This window comes from Scardinius erythrophthalmus (genome assembly GCF_964197995.2).
Source record: "Scardinius erythrophthalmus genome assembly, chromosome: 1".
Taxonomy (NCBI): Eukaryota; Metazoa; Chordata; class Actinopteri; order Cypriniformes; family Leuciscidae; genus Scardinius; species Scardinius erythrophthalmus.
The window spans coordinates 39,216,048-39,230,950 of record NC_138221.1 but is presented as its reverse complement, the minus strand read 5'-3'; the positions used below and the strand labels follow the sequence as shown (position 1 = coordinate 39,230,950).

At 38.4% G+C, this 14,903-nt stretch overlaps 1 protein-coding gene across 1 annotated transcript in view; it reads right to left on the bottom strand.

The window, feature by feature from the left end:
• Positions 1-14,903, bottom strand: part of myo15aa (myosin XVAa) — a gene marked incomplete at its 3' end in the record, with an annotated part of 38,341 nt that overhangs the window by 824 nt on the left and 22,614 nt on the right. The window contains exons 34-63 of the mRNA XM_081388904.1: positions 13,305-13,428; positions 12,416-12,610; positions 12,197-12,255; positions 12,006-12,116; positions 11,330-11,408; positions 10,675-10,816; positions 10,385-10,475; positions 10,093-10,246; positions 9,889-10,004; positions 9,726-9,785; positions 8,991-9,066; positions 8,780-8,895; positions 7,545-7,663; positions 7,265-7,406; positions 7,068-7,179; positions 6,450-6,524; positions 5,971-6,176; positions 5,739-5,881; positions 5,564-5,636; positions 5,050-5,122; positions 4,251-4,324; positions 4,050-4,132; positions 3,822-3,952; positions 2,857-2,951; positions 2,694-2,771; positions 2,504-2,600; positions 2,224-2,384; positions 1,935-2,068; positions 696-829; positions 472-605 (exon numbers count right to left, since the gene is read on the bottom strand). Coding sequence (XP_081245030.1) covers positions 472-605; positions 696-829; positions 1,935-2,068; positions 2,224-2,384; positions 2,504-2,600; positions 2,694-2,771; positions 2,857-2,951; positions 3,822-3,952; positions 4,050-4,132; positions 4,251-4,324; positions 5,050-5,122; positions 5,564-5,636; positions 5,739-5,881; positions 5,971-6,176; positions 6,450-6,524; positions 7,068-7,179; positions 7,265-7,406; positions 7,545-7,663; positions 8,780-8,895; positions 8,991-9,066; positions 9,726-9,785; positions 9,889-10,004; positions 10,093-10,246; positions 10,385-10,475; positions 10,675-10,816; positions 11,330-11,408; positions 12,006-12,116; positions 12,197-12,255; positions 12,416-12,610; positions 13,305-13,428 — 3,387 coding nt within the window. The remainder of the gene's footprint in view (positions 1-471; positions 606-695; positions 830-1,934; positions 2,069-2,223; positions 2,385-2,503; positions 2,601-2,693; positions 2,772-2,856; positions 2,952-3,821; positions 3,953-4,049; positions 4,133-4,250; positions 4,325-5,049; positions 5,123-5,563; positions 5,637-5,738; positions 5,882-5,970; positions 6,177-6,449; positions 6,525-7,067; positions 7,180-7,264; positions 7,407-7,544; positions 7,664-8,779; positions 8,896-8,990; positions 9,067-9,725; positions 9,786-9,888; positions 10,005-10,092; positions 10,247-10,384; positions 10,476-10,674; positions 10,817-11,329; positions 11,409-12,005; positions 12,117-12,196; positions 12,256-12,415; positions 12,611-13,304; positions 13,429-14,903) is intronic.

Here is a 14,903-nt window from a genome sequence, read left to right as displayed (position 1 = left end):
CCACAAAAATAATAAGCAGCACAACTGTTTTCAACATTAATAATAATGTTTCTTTAAATCAGCGTATTAGAATGATTTTTGAAGGATCATGTGACACTGAAGACTGGAGTAATCATGCTGAAAATTCAGCTTTGACATCACAGGAATTACATTTTAAGGTATATTAAAATAGAAGCTGTAAACATTTTTCAAAAAATATTACTATTTTTGCTGTATTTTTGATCAAATAAATAGCCTTGGTGATTTATTTCAAAAACATTAATAAATCTCACCAACCTCAAACTTTTGTACTGATTCTGTCATTATTTACTCACTCTCAATTCATTTTAAACATATATTACTTTCTTAATTATGAAAAATTTAAGTTAAGCTATTAAATTAAGAAATAATGCAGTCTTAGAAACACAGCTTTAAAAGGTTATCTTCACACAGGCTTTAAGTAAAGATTGGGAAACAAGGGGTTAAACTTACATGAGTCTCTTTGCTTAGAAAGTTCAGACCGTTTTGATTGACAGCCAGTACACACGGGGTGTTGATAGCACCGTTGCTGCTGCTCTGTATGTAGAAGAATGATGAGCCAAACATGGGAAAAGCACTCACAAGCCCTGAAACAGAAACACAAGTACAACAATCAGCCTTTTGAATAAATGGCTGCGCGCCTCCACATGGGCTGTTCTCCTAAGTCAACACCTCACCCAGAAATTGTGCTTTGGCCTGATGAGGACTGAGGGCCTGCACCTGCAGCATATGCTGGTTTACCATGTTTAACCACTGCTGGGGCCGCTGGAGACCAAACAGCTGGGTGGGAATACACTCCTGAACCTCATGGCTGATGGCAGAGAACAAGAGAAAGTTAGTCTATAAATGAGGTGTCAAACTCAAATGACCTCAGGAACACTAGCCAGGTGATTTTCTCCATCAGGGGCCAGCTGAACAATTACAATAAACACAAGTGTTTTTACAATCACGAGTTTTACCACTATAGAATTATTGACACAGTAATTCATATGTAGACAGACATCTTCAGAGTGAATCATTTCTCCCTGATCCCTGGGATTGTATTCCTCGACAACTACAATTTTCTGACTGGAGATCAGGCAGTTATGTTTAATGGTCAGTGTGTGTACACAACTGTTCAAAGTTTGGGGGTCAATGTCTCTTCTGATCACCAAAGCTGCATTTATGTGATCAAAAATATGGTAAAAACAGTAAAATTGTGAAATATTATCACAATTTAAAATATCTGTTTTCTATGTTAATATATTTTCAAATGTAATTTATTCCTGTGATGTCAAAGCTGAGTTTTCAGCATCATTACTCCAGTCTTCAGTGTCACATGATCCTTCAGAAATCATTCTAATACGCTGATTTGCTGCTCATGTTTTTGATTATCAACGAATCTATATGTTACAAGAATTGTGAAATCGTAACACATTTTTTCAAAATTATTTTATGAATATAAAGATCAAAAGAACAGCATTTTTTTGAAGTACAAGTCTTTTGTACAATTATAAATGTCTTTAAAGGGATAGTTCACGCAAAAATGAAAATTCTGTCATCATTTACTCTCCCTCAAGTTGTTCCAAACCTGTATGATTTTCTTTCTTCTGCTAAACACAAAAGAAGATATTTTAAAGAAGGTTGGTAATTAAACAGTTGCTGGTCCCCATTGACATCCATAGTATTTTTTTTTTCCTACTATGGAAGTCAATGGGGTCCATCAGTCGTTTGGTTACCGACTTTCTTCAAAATATCTTCTTTTGTGTTCAGCAGAAGAAAGAAAGTCATACAGGTTTGGAACAACTTGAGGGAGAGTAAATGATGACAGAATTTTCATTTTTGGGTGAACTATCCCTTTAATGTCACTTGTAAATGTGAAATTTTTTAGCTTTTGACGAATACATAACATTTCAGTGTGGCATTAATGGCATTACATGGAGGGCAGGTAGAGCGAGTCCTTGGCACGATGTTGCAGAGCTGCCAGTTTTGACACTTGCTGAAGCTGCTGCTCACTGGCCTTACCCTGTGGGACAACACTGAGCAGCCCTTTCAAGTAGTCAGGGGACACCTGCAAAATATGAATGAAGATCAGATTAATAGCCTGAACAGAGATAACTTAGGTCAAAACCAGGACAAATGCCTTAGATCTTTGTAACTTATGAAATAAGCAGCACAAGACATGAAAGGAATGTCTGGGAAATTGAATCAGTCTGGCTGATGTACCTGATTGTAATGCATAGTGACTCCGAGCTCGTTGTCAAACTTTAGTGGCTGCGTCCATATCACTCTTCGAAACCACAGACTGTAGTTGCTATCAACGTGTTCAGCCTCTGTAGCAATATCCAAGATGTACTCCCTTTTGTTTAGAGGCCGGACATTCTGGCCTGACAACACATGAGAAAGCAGCTTGTATTCCTTGTATCATCTCTACCATCTCAGCTACTGAAAACAAATAGCGGCAAATTATTTGAACTATGTGGTTTTTTCCTCTTTGTCATCTCACCTCTGTTTGTGACAACAAATATAGCATATTCATCCAAGGCCTCAAGTTTATGCAGACCCATCTCATAGCACAGCTCTTCAATGGCATCCAGAGCCACCTTCAAAGTAACAAGAGTGAATTAGAATCAAACGTTTCCTACTGAATGAATATGATTGGTCAAGCTGCAATAAATATTACAGAGGCAACTTACTGAGCAGGTTTTGATCTTTAGGTGGCGTTCAAGTCCACCAGGAAGAAGAAACAACTGGCGCTTGGAGCTCCTTCCAGCCTTGAAAAAGATTGTTCATAATTAAGCACAGATTGGTGAAAATGTGACTGAAATTAGCATTGAAATATGCTTATGTGCAACTAACCAGCATAGCTTTCAATTCCATCCCATTAGGATGCTCAACACGTCCACCGTATTGGAACGTCTTCCTTAGGTTCTGTTCACAAGCCTTGGCAATGCCTATCGACGTATCGTGTTATTTGTAATCATCAGTTACAGGGTTAGTTCACCCAAAAATGAAAATGCTGTCAGTAATTACTCACCCTCATGTTGTTCCAACCCCGTAAGACTTTCGTTCATCTTCGGAACACAAATTAAGATATTTTTGATTAAATCTGAGTGCTGGATCACTCCTCCTGCAGGCTTATGGACACCTTAACTTGCTGGCCCAGAAAATGTATTAAAGACATTGTTAATATAGTCCAAGTGACTCCAGTGGCTCAATCTTAAGTTTCTAAAGCGACGAGAATACTTTTTGTGCGCAAAAACAAACAAAAATAACGACTTTATGCCACTTTTCATTTCCTTCTCTCTGGACCTCGAGTCTTTTTACGTAGTGTAATAGCGTAGCGCGTCTGTTGTGCACGTCACCACGTATCACACATGACCAGCGTCGCCCAATAGTGAGCCTACGTGGTGACGTGCAACACAGACGCGCTACGCTTAAACACAACTTAAAAAGACTCGAGGTCCACAGAGAATGAAATGAAAAGTGGAATAAAGTCGTTATTTTTGTTTGTTTTTGCGCACAAAAAGTATTCTCGTCGCTTTAGAAACTTAAGATTGAGCCACTGTAGTCACTTCGACTATATTAACAATGTCTTTAATACATTTTCTGGGCCAGCAAGTTAAGGTGTCCATAAGCCTGCAGGAGGAGTGATCCAGCTCTCAGATTTCATCAAAAATATCTTAATTTGTGTTCCGAAGATGAACGAAGGTCTTATGGGGTTGGAACAACATGAGGGTGAGTGATTACTGACAGAATTTTCATTTTTGGGTGAACTAACCCTTTAATATGCATTGTGTACTTGTAACATATAGGCAAAATACCTTGAAAGTGCACCCCAGGACTCGCACAGACATCCTGAAGGTGTTTAAGCAGGTAAGGTTTAAGCGCCTCTGAACACTTGTAGTATGCAGTGAGGATGTACAGCAGCCTCCAGCCCCTCTGACAACTCTCCCTGCGAAACACAGTAAAGATCATCTGTTAATCTGCTTCGCACATTACAATGAGTCCTACATGGTTCGCTCATTCAGAAAAAAAAAGCAGGCTTATACGTCTTGGAGCTGGTGTTCCCAGTGATCTGCTTGAGGACTTGGCAGTACGCTTCATCCTTCATTAATCCATATTCGCCACTCAACTGCAACATAAATTGAGCTTATATCACAGTGACATTGAAGATATTAAGCACATTCCTGTCTGGTATCTTAATATTTCATGATGGCAAGGCTTGTTGGGCTATTTAAAGAGTTGCATACCCTTAGGATGGTGCTGACAACGTCCTGCTCGGCCTGACCTTTCATTGGGTAGTCTCCCATAAACTTCATTATAGCTGAAGGATAATCATCATTGAAGGCATATAAGATAGTAAACATTAAAGGAGAACTCTGGTCAATTTTAACATTGAGCTAATTTTTTTGTACATTTGGAGTGCTGTCAGTACAGAGAACAACGACAAAAATCGGTGTTGCCTACACCGTGTTATCCTCTTTTTAAAATTTGCACCCTGTTGACTTCAATGGGGCAAGGTTTAAACCAGCTTTTAGCCTCTTAACATCGGTAATCGATAGTAATCGATTGTCGAGTTCACGCGCGTGATCATAGGTAACTAAACCTATGCGTGTGAACCCGACAATCGATTACTATGGACTTCGACCGAAAACAGGAAGTAAATACAGGTATGTGCGCTGGCTGAATAAACATCATTTTTATTAATATCTTTCACATCTACTGCAGTCAGATTCACCCGTGATCACTCAGAAGGAATCACTCACATAAGCTGTGCACTTGTAATGACACATCAAGGATGTTAAGAGGCTAAAAGCTGGTTTAAAACTTGCCCCATTGAAGTCAACAGGGTGCAAATTTTAAAAAGAGGATAACACGGTGTAGGCAACACCGATTTTTGTCGTTGTTCTCTGTACTGACAGCACTCCAAATGTACAAAAAAATGATCTCAATGTTAAAATTGACCGGAGTTCTCCTTTAAAAAGAAAAAAATTATGACAGAAAAAAGAATCTGACACTTAATTTGTGTAAACGTAACATTCTGCTTACCAAGAAAAATCTCTCCAGCTACTCTGTTCATGTTTTCATCAGTGAACTCGATCAGGGACTCTTGAATTGGAGACTAAACAACCAAAGCAAAAATCAATTAGAGTATGCATAAAAAAAGCTTCATAAAATATACCAACCATGCTTATTATTATATAAAGGTATATTAAAATTATATAAAATGTATTTAAAGTAAGCGCTGATTATATTCACCCTAGATCTCAATGTACAATTCATTAATGAAACATTCTTTGAGTTGGTTCTTTTCACTGAAGGATCCAATTTTAGCGAATATTTAATTAAATTGTTCCTCACACAAAGCTATCATATGATTCAGCAGACTTGAAATATAGTGCACAAAATGCATGGGCTACTTTTATGAGACTTTTATGGTTTTTAAAGCTGAAAAGCTTCAATATCTGTTCATTAAATGACACGGTGAGTAAATCATGACAGTATACTCATTTTAAATGAGCTATATTCTTTTAGAAACCTCAATGTATACTGTATTCTGTACCTTGGAAAATTTCACCATTTCTGATGGTTCTCTGGATTCCTTTGTCTTCTTTGACTTTTTCTTATATGAATCACTGCAAAATACAAGCATATGTCAGTATATCTATTGTTTTTTCTTAATTCAGCTATGCAACTGTGAGAACCTGAGTTCACAATGCCCCATGTAATCAACAGACCCGTTGTTTCTCTGGGCCCCTCTGAAATATTTCTTGGCAAACTCCACCATGTTGTATTGGCTGTCCTGAAAGATTCTCTCATCGATGTCCATATCAGCACTGTCTGTAAAGGCCTCTGAATACTCACTGACAGGAGACGCCACCTAGAGGTGAGATGCAGTGACACACCGGCTCTCAGAAGGATCTAAGGTATATATAAATCGGGATTTACATGCCTGTCAAGCACATATACCTCAATGGACCGGCCTAGTTCGTGTGCTGCGGCAGCGGACCCCACAGCGACAGCCACAGCGGCCGAGGCGGCCACGCGCCCCTGCTTATTCTTGGGTTCCTCTTTCTTGTCCACAGGAATGCTAATGAAGTCAGGAGCAGCCACTGGCTGTACAAACTCCACAGGAAAAACCCCAGATCGCCCATGAATGGCCCCAAACTTCCAGCCTTTGCACAAAACAAGACATGGTGTGTGAAAATTTGCGTGTGATGGTAGAATGACATTTTAAGAGTAGAAGTGCCTGTATAAAAAGCATCAGTGAAACCATCATGCAAAGAGAAGGAAGACCGTTTCTATACATGCAACTAGGGATGCATAAATGCAGATAAATCTGCAAACCAGAAATTCAACTGTAATGACACTGCTAAGTGCAGAACAGTAAAACAGCACATCAAGAAACCCCCAAAAAGCACTCCATGCAGATTCCACGCATGACCCACCAAAATCAGGTGTGTCTCTTTTTAACTCCTCCAGGAGAATCACCTTCTTTTTCACTATGCAACCATAACACTGGCCTGTGAAACAGCCACAGAGCCAGCAGTCAAAGTTATGGCTTAGGTGAACAAGTTATTGTCCCTTTTACAATACTATTTAGCTATATTATATCATCATGCTATCTTTCAAAAGTTTGGGGTCAGTACATTAAGGACACATTAAATTCATCATAAAGGACAGTTGACAACCACTGGAAACAGGATGTATGTATGTATGTATGTATGTAGGTCAAAAAAATTACAATTACCTGGTCAAATTAAAGTAATCTAGTAATTATGTTCCAGTTTATTTGTTTATTTGTGTAAAAAATGAAATAAAAATGAAAAGAGGTTTAATTCATTATTTTAAAACATGTTCATCATGGAACAACTTCATCAAGTTGTTTTATGTATAAAAAAAGCAGTTTATTGTTAAAAAAAATTCAACAAATTAACAGATTACATTATTGATTTTCAAGTGTTATATTTCAGAGCTGATATCCTAATTATTTAGGCTCTTTTTTCCCCAAATATGAAGAGTAATGTAAGGTCTTCATGACCAATTCTGGTTTAAAGCAGTCTCACCTGCATCCAGGCCTTCCATTTTCTGCAAGCGTATGATGTCTCCCTTGTGGAAACTCAGCAGCGCTCTGTCATCTGTAATGTAATTACGCACAGCAACGACATAGTCTGAGTCCTAGAGCGAGAGACAGAGACTACAATTAACACATCGCACCACAGCCAATCATCCCCGAAGTGAATCAGTGTATGAGGGAACTGACCTTTTTCAGCTCTGTGATAAAGTAGTCAATCATAGTTTTAACCTGAGGAGCTTTGGCAGAGAACAGAATCAGTTTCTCATTGGTGAGGTTGAATTCCAGCATGTTTTTGGAAGGAATGGTGACGAACATGATGTCTGTATAGCTGTAAGAGTTTAACGATGATCATAACAATGAATATTTGTGATGGTGGTACTGTATCATTTAATTAAACTCATTAAAAATACCAATTCATTAAAAACAATGACAAAACACAGACATTAAAAGCCTCAGCAACTGGTACCTGTAGGGTCGTAGAACTCTGAAGTAGTCTGGGGCTACCGCACTGCTCCTGACCATTTTTAAAAGCTTGATTCCTCTATGAGATACAGACAGCACCTGGACCCCTGTGCCAACACTGCCCTGTTCAGGACAAGACCAGGAAGATTTTCTCTTTTAGGCTTATCTAGCTCAGTAATGAAACTCTAGATGGCGCATGCTAATAGGCCCTTTACATGCAATCTGCAAGCAATCACACTATTACCACATGGCACAAGCTGATTGCAGTTTGCGCAACATGACTGGTTCAGTGTTTACTGTTTGCTAGTCCTGCAGCACTGAAACTCTCCACCTCCCCCAGTTCCACCTGCCTAGATCTAGATTCATGTAAGTCTATTCATGCTCACAGCAGCGTCTCTGTGTATCTATTGGCAAGTCCATCCTTGTTCTACAGCAGCAGCAGCAATAATCAACTGCAGCAGCAGCGTAGCAGATTTAGGGGCAGATTTACTAAACAGGGCAAATTAGCGTGAGAGCGCAATTCCAAAACAGAGCAGATGGGAGTGGAAAGTTCTGCGCGTGACCTACTGACGACGAACAAATTAAAAAGCACAGATCATTTCCATAATGACCAACGCAATCTACCAGGTAGCGTCTGGTTTAAGAGGTGCTCTGTTTGGGCGATAAATAATGGCGTAAACCTTTGTAAATCACCTTGCGTGATTCATTTAAATACTCTTCTCACAGAAATGTTGCGCCTAAAAGGGAAACTCCAATAAATGTATATGCAATAAGGCAATAACTGTGCAATGAGGTCAGCCGCAAAAATAACTGCGTGTCTTTAGTAAATCCTGACAGGAGTTTTTTAACGGCAAAAGAGGGTTTGCGTTGGCGCAAGCTGTTAGTAAATCTGGCCCTTAATCCGCCAAAACCAAATACATGAGCACTGCCATATAATTAAAATGCCAAAACTACTCTGAGAGTTGTCATGATTAAAATAGCATTATGAAGCAGCACATGCCCGCTGAAAACATTAGAATACATTATGATGTGCCAGATATGACTACATTCCTTTCAGCCAGCTTCACCAGAACCATTCTCATTCAGTAATTTCACAATTTACATTTTGTGAAGAGTGTGCTTTGCAGAGCACCAGAAAAACCAGCCCTGACCAACATAAACCAGCCTGGACCAGCACTGAACTTCAGGCTGGTCTACACAGGTCTTTTCAGCAGGGATAATCTGAGAGAGATTCCTTACAGATGCTGGGAAGAGGCGTGAGAAGTAGATCTCCCAGGTGTCTCTTGCGGCAACCACAATCTTCTTCTTCGCATTCTCATCATGGATTGTGGCATTGATGTCAACGTTTTGCTCCACTGTCACAAAATAGAAGCCGAAATTTTCCTCTCCACAAGCAAAGTTCACATATCACAAGAGGAAAATGTGTATGTAAGTGAAACATAAATCATACCAAAAAGGGATTTCATCTTCTGCCTTTCTTCTGTTGTAATGCGAATGCAAGCCTCTGAGAATGTGTCATGGACAATCTGAAAGTTTCATTATAATTACGGTTAATAAAAGTAAAAACAATCACAAATTTATACACTACCATTCAAAAGTTTGGGGTCAGCAAGATTTGCTACAAGAGATTTCTATTTCAAATAAATGCTGTCCTTTTGAACTCTATAAATGTGTTACAGTTTCCACAAAAAAATCAAGAAACTGTTTTAACATTGATAATAGTATTTAACAGTATTTAAAAGATAATACTGTCATTTTTCACAATTACTATTTGTACTGTATTTTTGATCAAATAAATCTGACTTTGAGAGCATAAGAGACTTTTTTTTTATTCTTTTAAAAAAAATTATCACAGTCAAAGTTAATTATGTCCATAAATTGAGGGTAAAGGTATTATATTATTGAATTATTGATCATTTTCAGTGTTTTCATTTATATGGAATCATGTTTATTTTTGTGTGTGTAAGACACTGTTGCATAAATTTACACCACAAGTTTCATGATCCACACTTTTTGCCAAAACCATTAATTCCACATTGACCTATTGTTAATTTTTTTAGGAACTGAATGCACGAATGTGTTAAATAAAACAAATTATGAGATAAATCACAATTAAAGCTTTATATTTTTGACAGCCCTAAAACCAAAGTTAACAGAAAGAACAAAAAACTAAAAAATTCCAAACCTGCTTAAACAAGAGGTCTAGTATCAGCGGGTGGTTGAAGCTGTCTTTCGGATAAAAAACCTAAAAACACAAGAAAGTATTTTCAATGGTTCATAATTATTTCCATATTTTAGAGTAACAGCACTGTGTCCCATTGACCCAATACAAAACAAATGACACTAGCCTCTTTCCTCAGGTAGATTTTCCAGGGTACATTGGTGTAGGTGTAGTGCTCTTCACTGCTCCTCTTGTGCAGCTGAGTCTGAATATTCTCCTCTTCTACTGGAAGTTCTCTAGATACTGTAATGGGACACACCACAGCGACGTTATAGCCATGCTAATATGGTTTCTATATCTAAATGAAATGACATAGGTGATCTGAGTTTACCAGGAGCAGGAGCTGGGAATCTCTGACTAACAGCTGGCACAGGAGGAGATCGCGTCGTCTTTATGCTTCTTGCTGGTTTTAGTGCCCCATGGTGGTCATAATCAAACTCCTTTGCAGATGACGAAGGAGAAACTGGAGTGTAGGTTTTCTTTCGCTGATAGTTTGGGACATGAACACATCAGCTTTAACCACAATGATAATGCTAAAGCCCACTGATAATAGTTTATATCACGTTAACTCATATGACTTTAACACTGTCAGTTTATCTGTAAATGTACTATGACTGATCTACCTGTGAAGGTGGAGCACTCATCTGGTCCTTAAGAATCAATATAGCTTCATCATGGGGGTCTGGTTTCCTCAAAAACACTTTAGCTTCCCTCCTGTATTGAAGACCAGTGCAGTTAGAGCTTTAGCCTTTGTTCTGTTCTACTTTAATGATTAATATTTTATCAATGTTTTGTTACAAGGTCAAGAAGAACATTGGTTTGCTGTGTCTCAGTTTTCAGTTCAGGTCATTCATTATTAATGAATGTGGAACTGCCGCTCAGATCTAAATATATGTTCAGTTCTCATTCTCACCTGGGAAACTCTGCTGGTTTTACAGGGTTAGTCTGGTACTGCCTGATAATGTCTTTGATGTTGTGACTTGGCTCTAAGTGTTCTGTGTTTGAGATAGTGGCTCTCACCAAGTCTCCCGATGGTGGATCCTTCCTAGTTGGGCCTTTTGGAAACAGCAAAACACTGATGAAATGGTAACACTTAACAATAAGTTTCCATTTGTTAAAATTACATTTGTTAAAAAATTACATTAGTTAACATGAACTAACAATGAAAAACTTTTGTAAAGAATTTGTTCATCTTAATCAAAATATAAATATATGTCTCTGTTAATATTATTTAATGCACCAGAGCTAACAAAGAACAGTTGTACACTGTAAAAAGTGAACAATTGGATCAACTTAAAAAATTACTTCAATTGGTAACACCTAAAGAAATTAAGTTTTCTCAACTTAAATTATCACGTTTTATCGTGAAAAATGTGATCATTTAAGTTGAGAAAACTTCATTTCTTCAAGCGTTAACCAAAAAAACTCACAAATGTATTGCTCATTGTTGGCTAATGTTAGTTAATGCATTAACTAATGGAACCTTATTGTAAAGTGTTACCTATGAAATAATAATTTTAATGAGTGAAATTAAGCATGAAGGCATGCAGATTGAAATAATGACGTACTATACTGTCTCTGTGAAGGTTTCTGTGGTGGGGAAGCAGGGGTTGGTTTGTAGGAAACAGGTCCAGTTTCTTGTTTAGTCTTCAAATAAGATACATGAACAGCTTCATTAGTATGTTTTGAGGAAAAAATCATCAACCACCATTCAAAAGTTTGGGGTCAGTAAGTATTTTTTTAAAGAAATGAATACTCAGCATAGGTGCATTAAACTGATCGAAAGTGACAGAAAATACATTTATAATGTTACAAAATATTTTAATTTCAAATACTTTCAAAACTGTCTTCAACATTGATTATAATAATAATAAAAATGTTTCTTGAGTAGCAAATCATCATATTATAATGATTTCTGAAGGATCACATGACACTGAAGACTAATGAAGTAATGATGTTGAAAATTCAGCTTTGCCATTACAGGAATAAAATATATTAATAAAGAAAAGTTATTTTTAAGTTGTAATAATATTTCACATTTTTTATATAAAAAATACAGCCTTGTTGAGCATTAGAGACCTCTTTCAAAAAAATAATCTTACTGACCCCAATACTGTATGGTATGGAAAGGTATGTTTAACACCTATGGAAAGGTAAAGTTTATCTATGGCACAATAATAAAGCTTTGACTTGATTTCTAATGATTTATCATCCATATAGTAATCAGTGCTCAGAGATACTCACAGGGCTGTACTGGCTGGAGCGGGGAGCTGGCACATGCTCGCTGTGTGTGTGGTGCGCTGAATTATACATCTGCTGCTGAAGGGCCATGGCCTGCATTGTCATCTGCTGAGCCTGTCGTACATTACATTAGCTCTCTGTTCAAACACATTTAGCATTTTGCTACGAGTCTAAGTCATGCTTTGCTTGCTCACCAATATAATCGCTTGCTGGTTGATGATGGCTTGCTGCTGCTGTGCTAGGACAGCTGGATCTACACATTTAGAGATTTAAATATGCACAAAATAAAGCGAATGTAATGTCTAACTGTGATTAGAACGCACAGAAATAAACAGTGCAGTGTTTAAAAAATTATCCCAGAGAATCAATCAGCGCCAAGCGTCATTATATAGAAGGATTTGCAGCATTCATACCTGACATATCAGGCATTGGTGGCACATTAGGCATAGCTGGCAAAGGTGGCATAGCAGGCAAGGCTGGCATAGAAGGCATAGCTGGCATTAGGGGGACTGAAGGTACGGCGGTAGGGGCATGAGGCACAGAGGGCATAGCTGGCATAGGTATAGGTGGCATCATTGTTCCTCCCATAACAGGTAGAACTGGCACCGCTGAGAACAGTAAATATGGCTAAGGATCGGTAAGCAATGACCCCTTTCACATATCTTAATCAAATGATTTAATGCAAGTTGGCTAGGATGAAACCCAAATAGCTGTGCCAACCAACTATATTAAATAAACATGAACAATACTGCTTAAAGTGAAATAAACACCTTGCAGCTTTTTCATACAAGAAATATTCTGTATTTTACTATTTAAAAAATGTGACCTTTAAAGTGTTAAACAGTCTGATTCAACTGATTAATATATATTATATTATTTAGCTTGAGGTGTAACACACCTCAACACACCACATATATGTGTGTTACTGTTTAATTTGTTTAAAAAAGAAAAAGAAAAGAATAAAATAAAGTTTCTGGCTTCTGTTGATGTGATTAGAAAATTGTCATCAGCTAGTATTTCTTTTACACATAAGTATATGAAGAACACGAATGGCACCCATTTTGTAATACCAAGCACCAAAAGCCACAGTCAATTAATTCCCCAAAGCATTAAAGCAATCTAAATGGTAAATTGGTTATTTATCATGCAAAGCATTGGTAAATGTGCAGTTTACAAAAATTTGCAATTCTGAATATTTATCTGGCAATTAACTGCTTTTAGGTACAAATTGACCCGAGGGTACCCATGCATAATTGATGTTTGGTAAGAAGAGGACAGAAAGAGAACAGATGCAGAACTCACCACCAGGCTGCAGTCCGGGGGGATAAGGCCTGCTGGAGAGGGGCTTCACTATGTCACCATCATCCCCTCCAATCCCACCAGCTCCCTTCATACGGCTAGACATGCTGGATGACTTCTCAAAATCCTGGAAAAGAGATAAGGCAAAGCAAAACAGGCTCTCAACTCAGGGCTGGACCCTTCCCAGCTCAGTCATACGAGAAATCAATCTCCCCATGGGAGTACCTTATACTCTCTAAGAGGGGCATGGCCAATTTACTATCGCAGCTGAGAGAGAGCCATGCTGGCCTAGACCACAGAACCACCAGTCTAGGATCTTTAAGTGAGCAAAAATAGTAAATAGTAAATATATATATAATATTTTAATTTTTTTTACTAACTATGCCTTTGTGACTGAAAAGGTTCCAGAGCTTATTTTTACAATTGTCCTCAATTAAATATTTCTATGTTCGGCAAAATATATAATAATCATTCCGCTGCCATACCTCTATAAGTGTTTAAAAACACCAGATATTATCTCAAAATGATAAAGCTAAGGGAAAAAATAAAGTATGCTCAATGCTGTGAGAAATACGGTAAACTGGTAACTTAATCACCTTCATTGCAGGGGACCTGGCAGCATAGAGCACATTGATACACTCAATCACTTACACTATGAGGATCAAGTGGCCAGTTGTGTTCTTCATTCATTCATGTTATATTTTTAAGCTTCTTTCCATAAGTACACTGATGAGCCAAAACATTATGATAAGTCACAAGTGAAGCAAATAATCATTGATCATCTCCTAACAAGGCCACACATTAAGGTCTGAGTAGATTAGATGGAAAGCAAACAATCAGTTCTCGTAATCAACGCGTTGAATGCAGGAGAAATTGGCAGGGATAAAGATCTGAGCGACTTTGACAAAGGACAAATTGTTATGGCCAGACGAATGGGTCAGATCATCTCTGAAACGGTTGCTCCCGGTCAGCAGTGGTGAGAATTTACCAACAGTGCTCCAAGGAGGGAAAAATCTGTGACGGGGGTTTGGGAATGACCAATGACCATTCAGATTCAAAATCTGAATGACCAAGGGTCACTGATGCACGAGGGCAACGAAGGCTATCCCATCTGGTCCGAGCCAGAAGAAGGTCTTTGTTCTGCTAGGAAACCATGGGTTCGGCCATTCATGGGAATGTAAATTTGACACATTGTTGCAGACCAGGTACATGACAATGGTGTTCCCTGGTAGAAGTGGCCTCTTTCAGCAGGAAAATGCACCTGCCACATTGCACACATTGTTCAGGAATTGTTTGAGGAACATGATGAAGAGTTCAAGGTGTTTCCCTGGCCTCCAAATTCCCCAGATCTCAATCCAACTGAGCACCTGTGGGATGTGCTGGACCAACAAATTTGATCCATGGTGGCTCCCCTCACAACCTACAGGTCTCAAAGGATAACATCTTGGTGCTAGATACTACAGCACACCTTCAGGGGTCTTGTAGAGTCCATGGCTTGGCGGGTCGGTGCTGTTTTGGCAGCACGCGGCGGACTAACAGCATAGTAGGCAGGTGGTCATAATGTGGCTCATCGGTGTAGTTACATTAAACATCCAAATCATG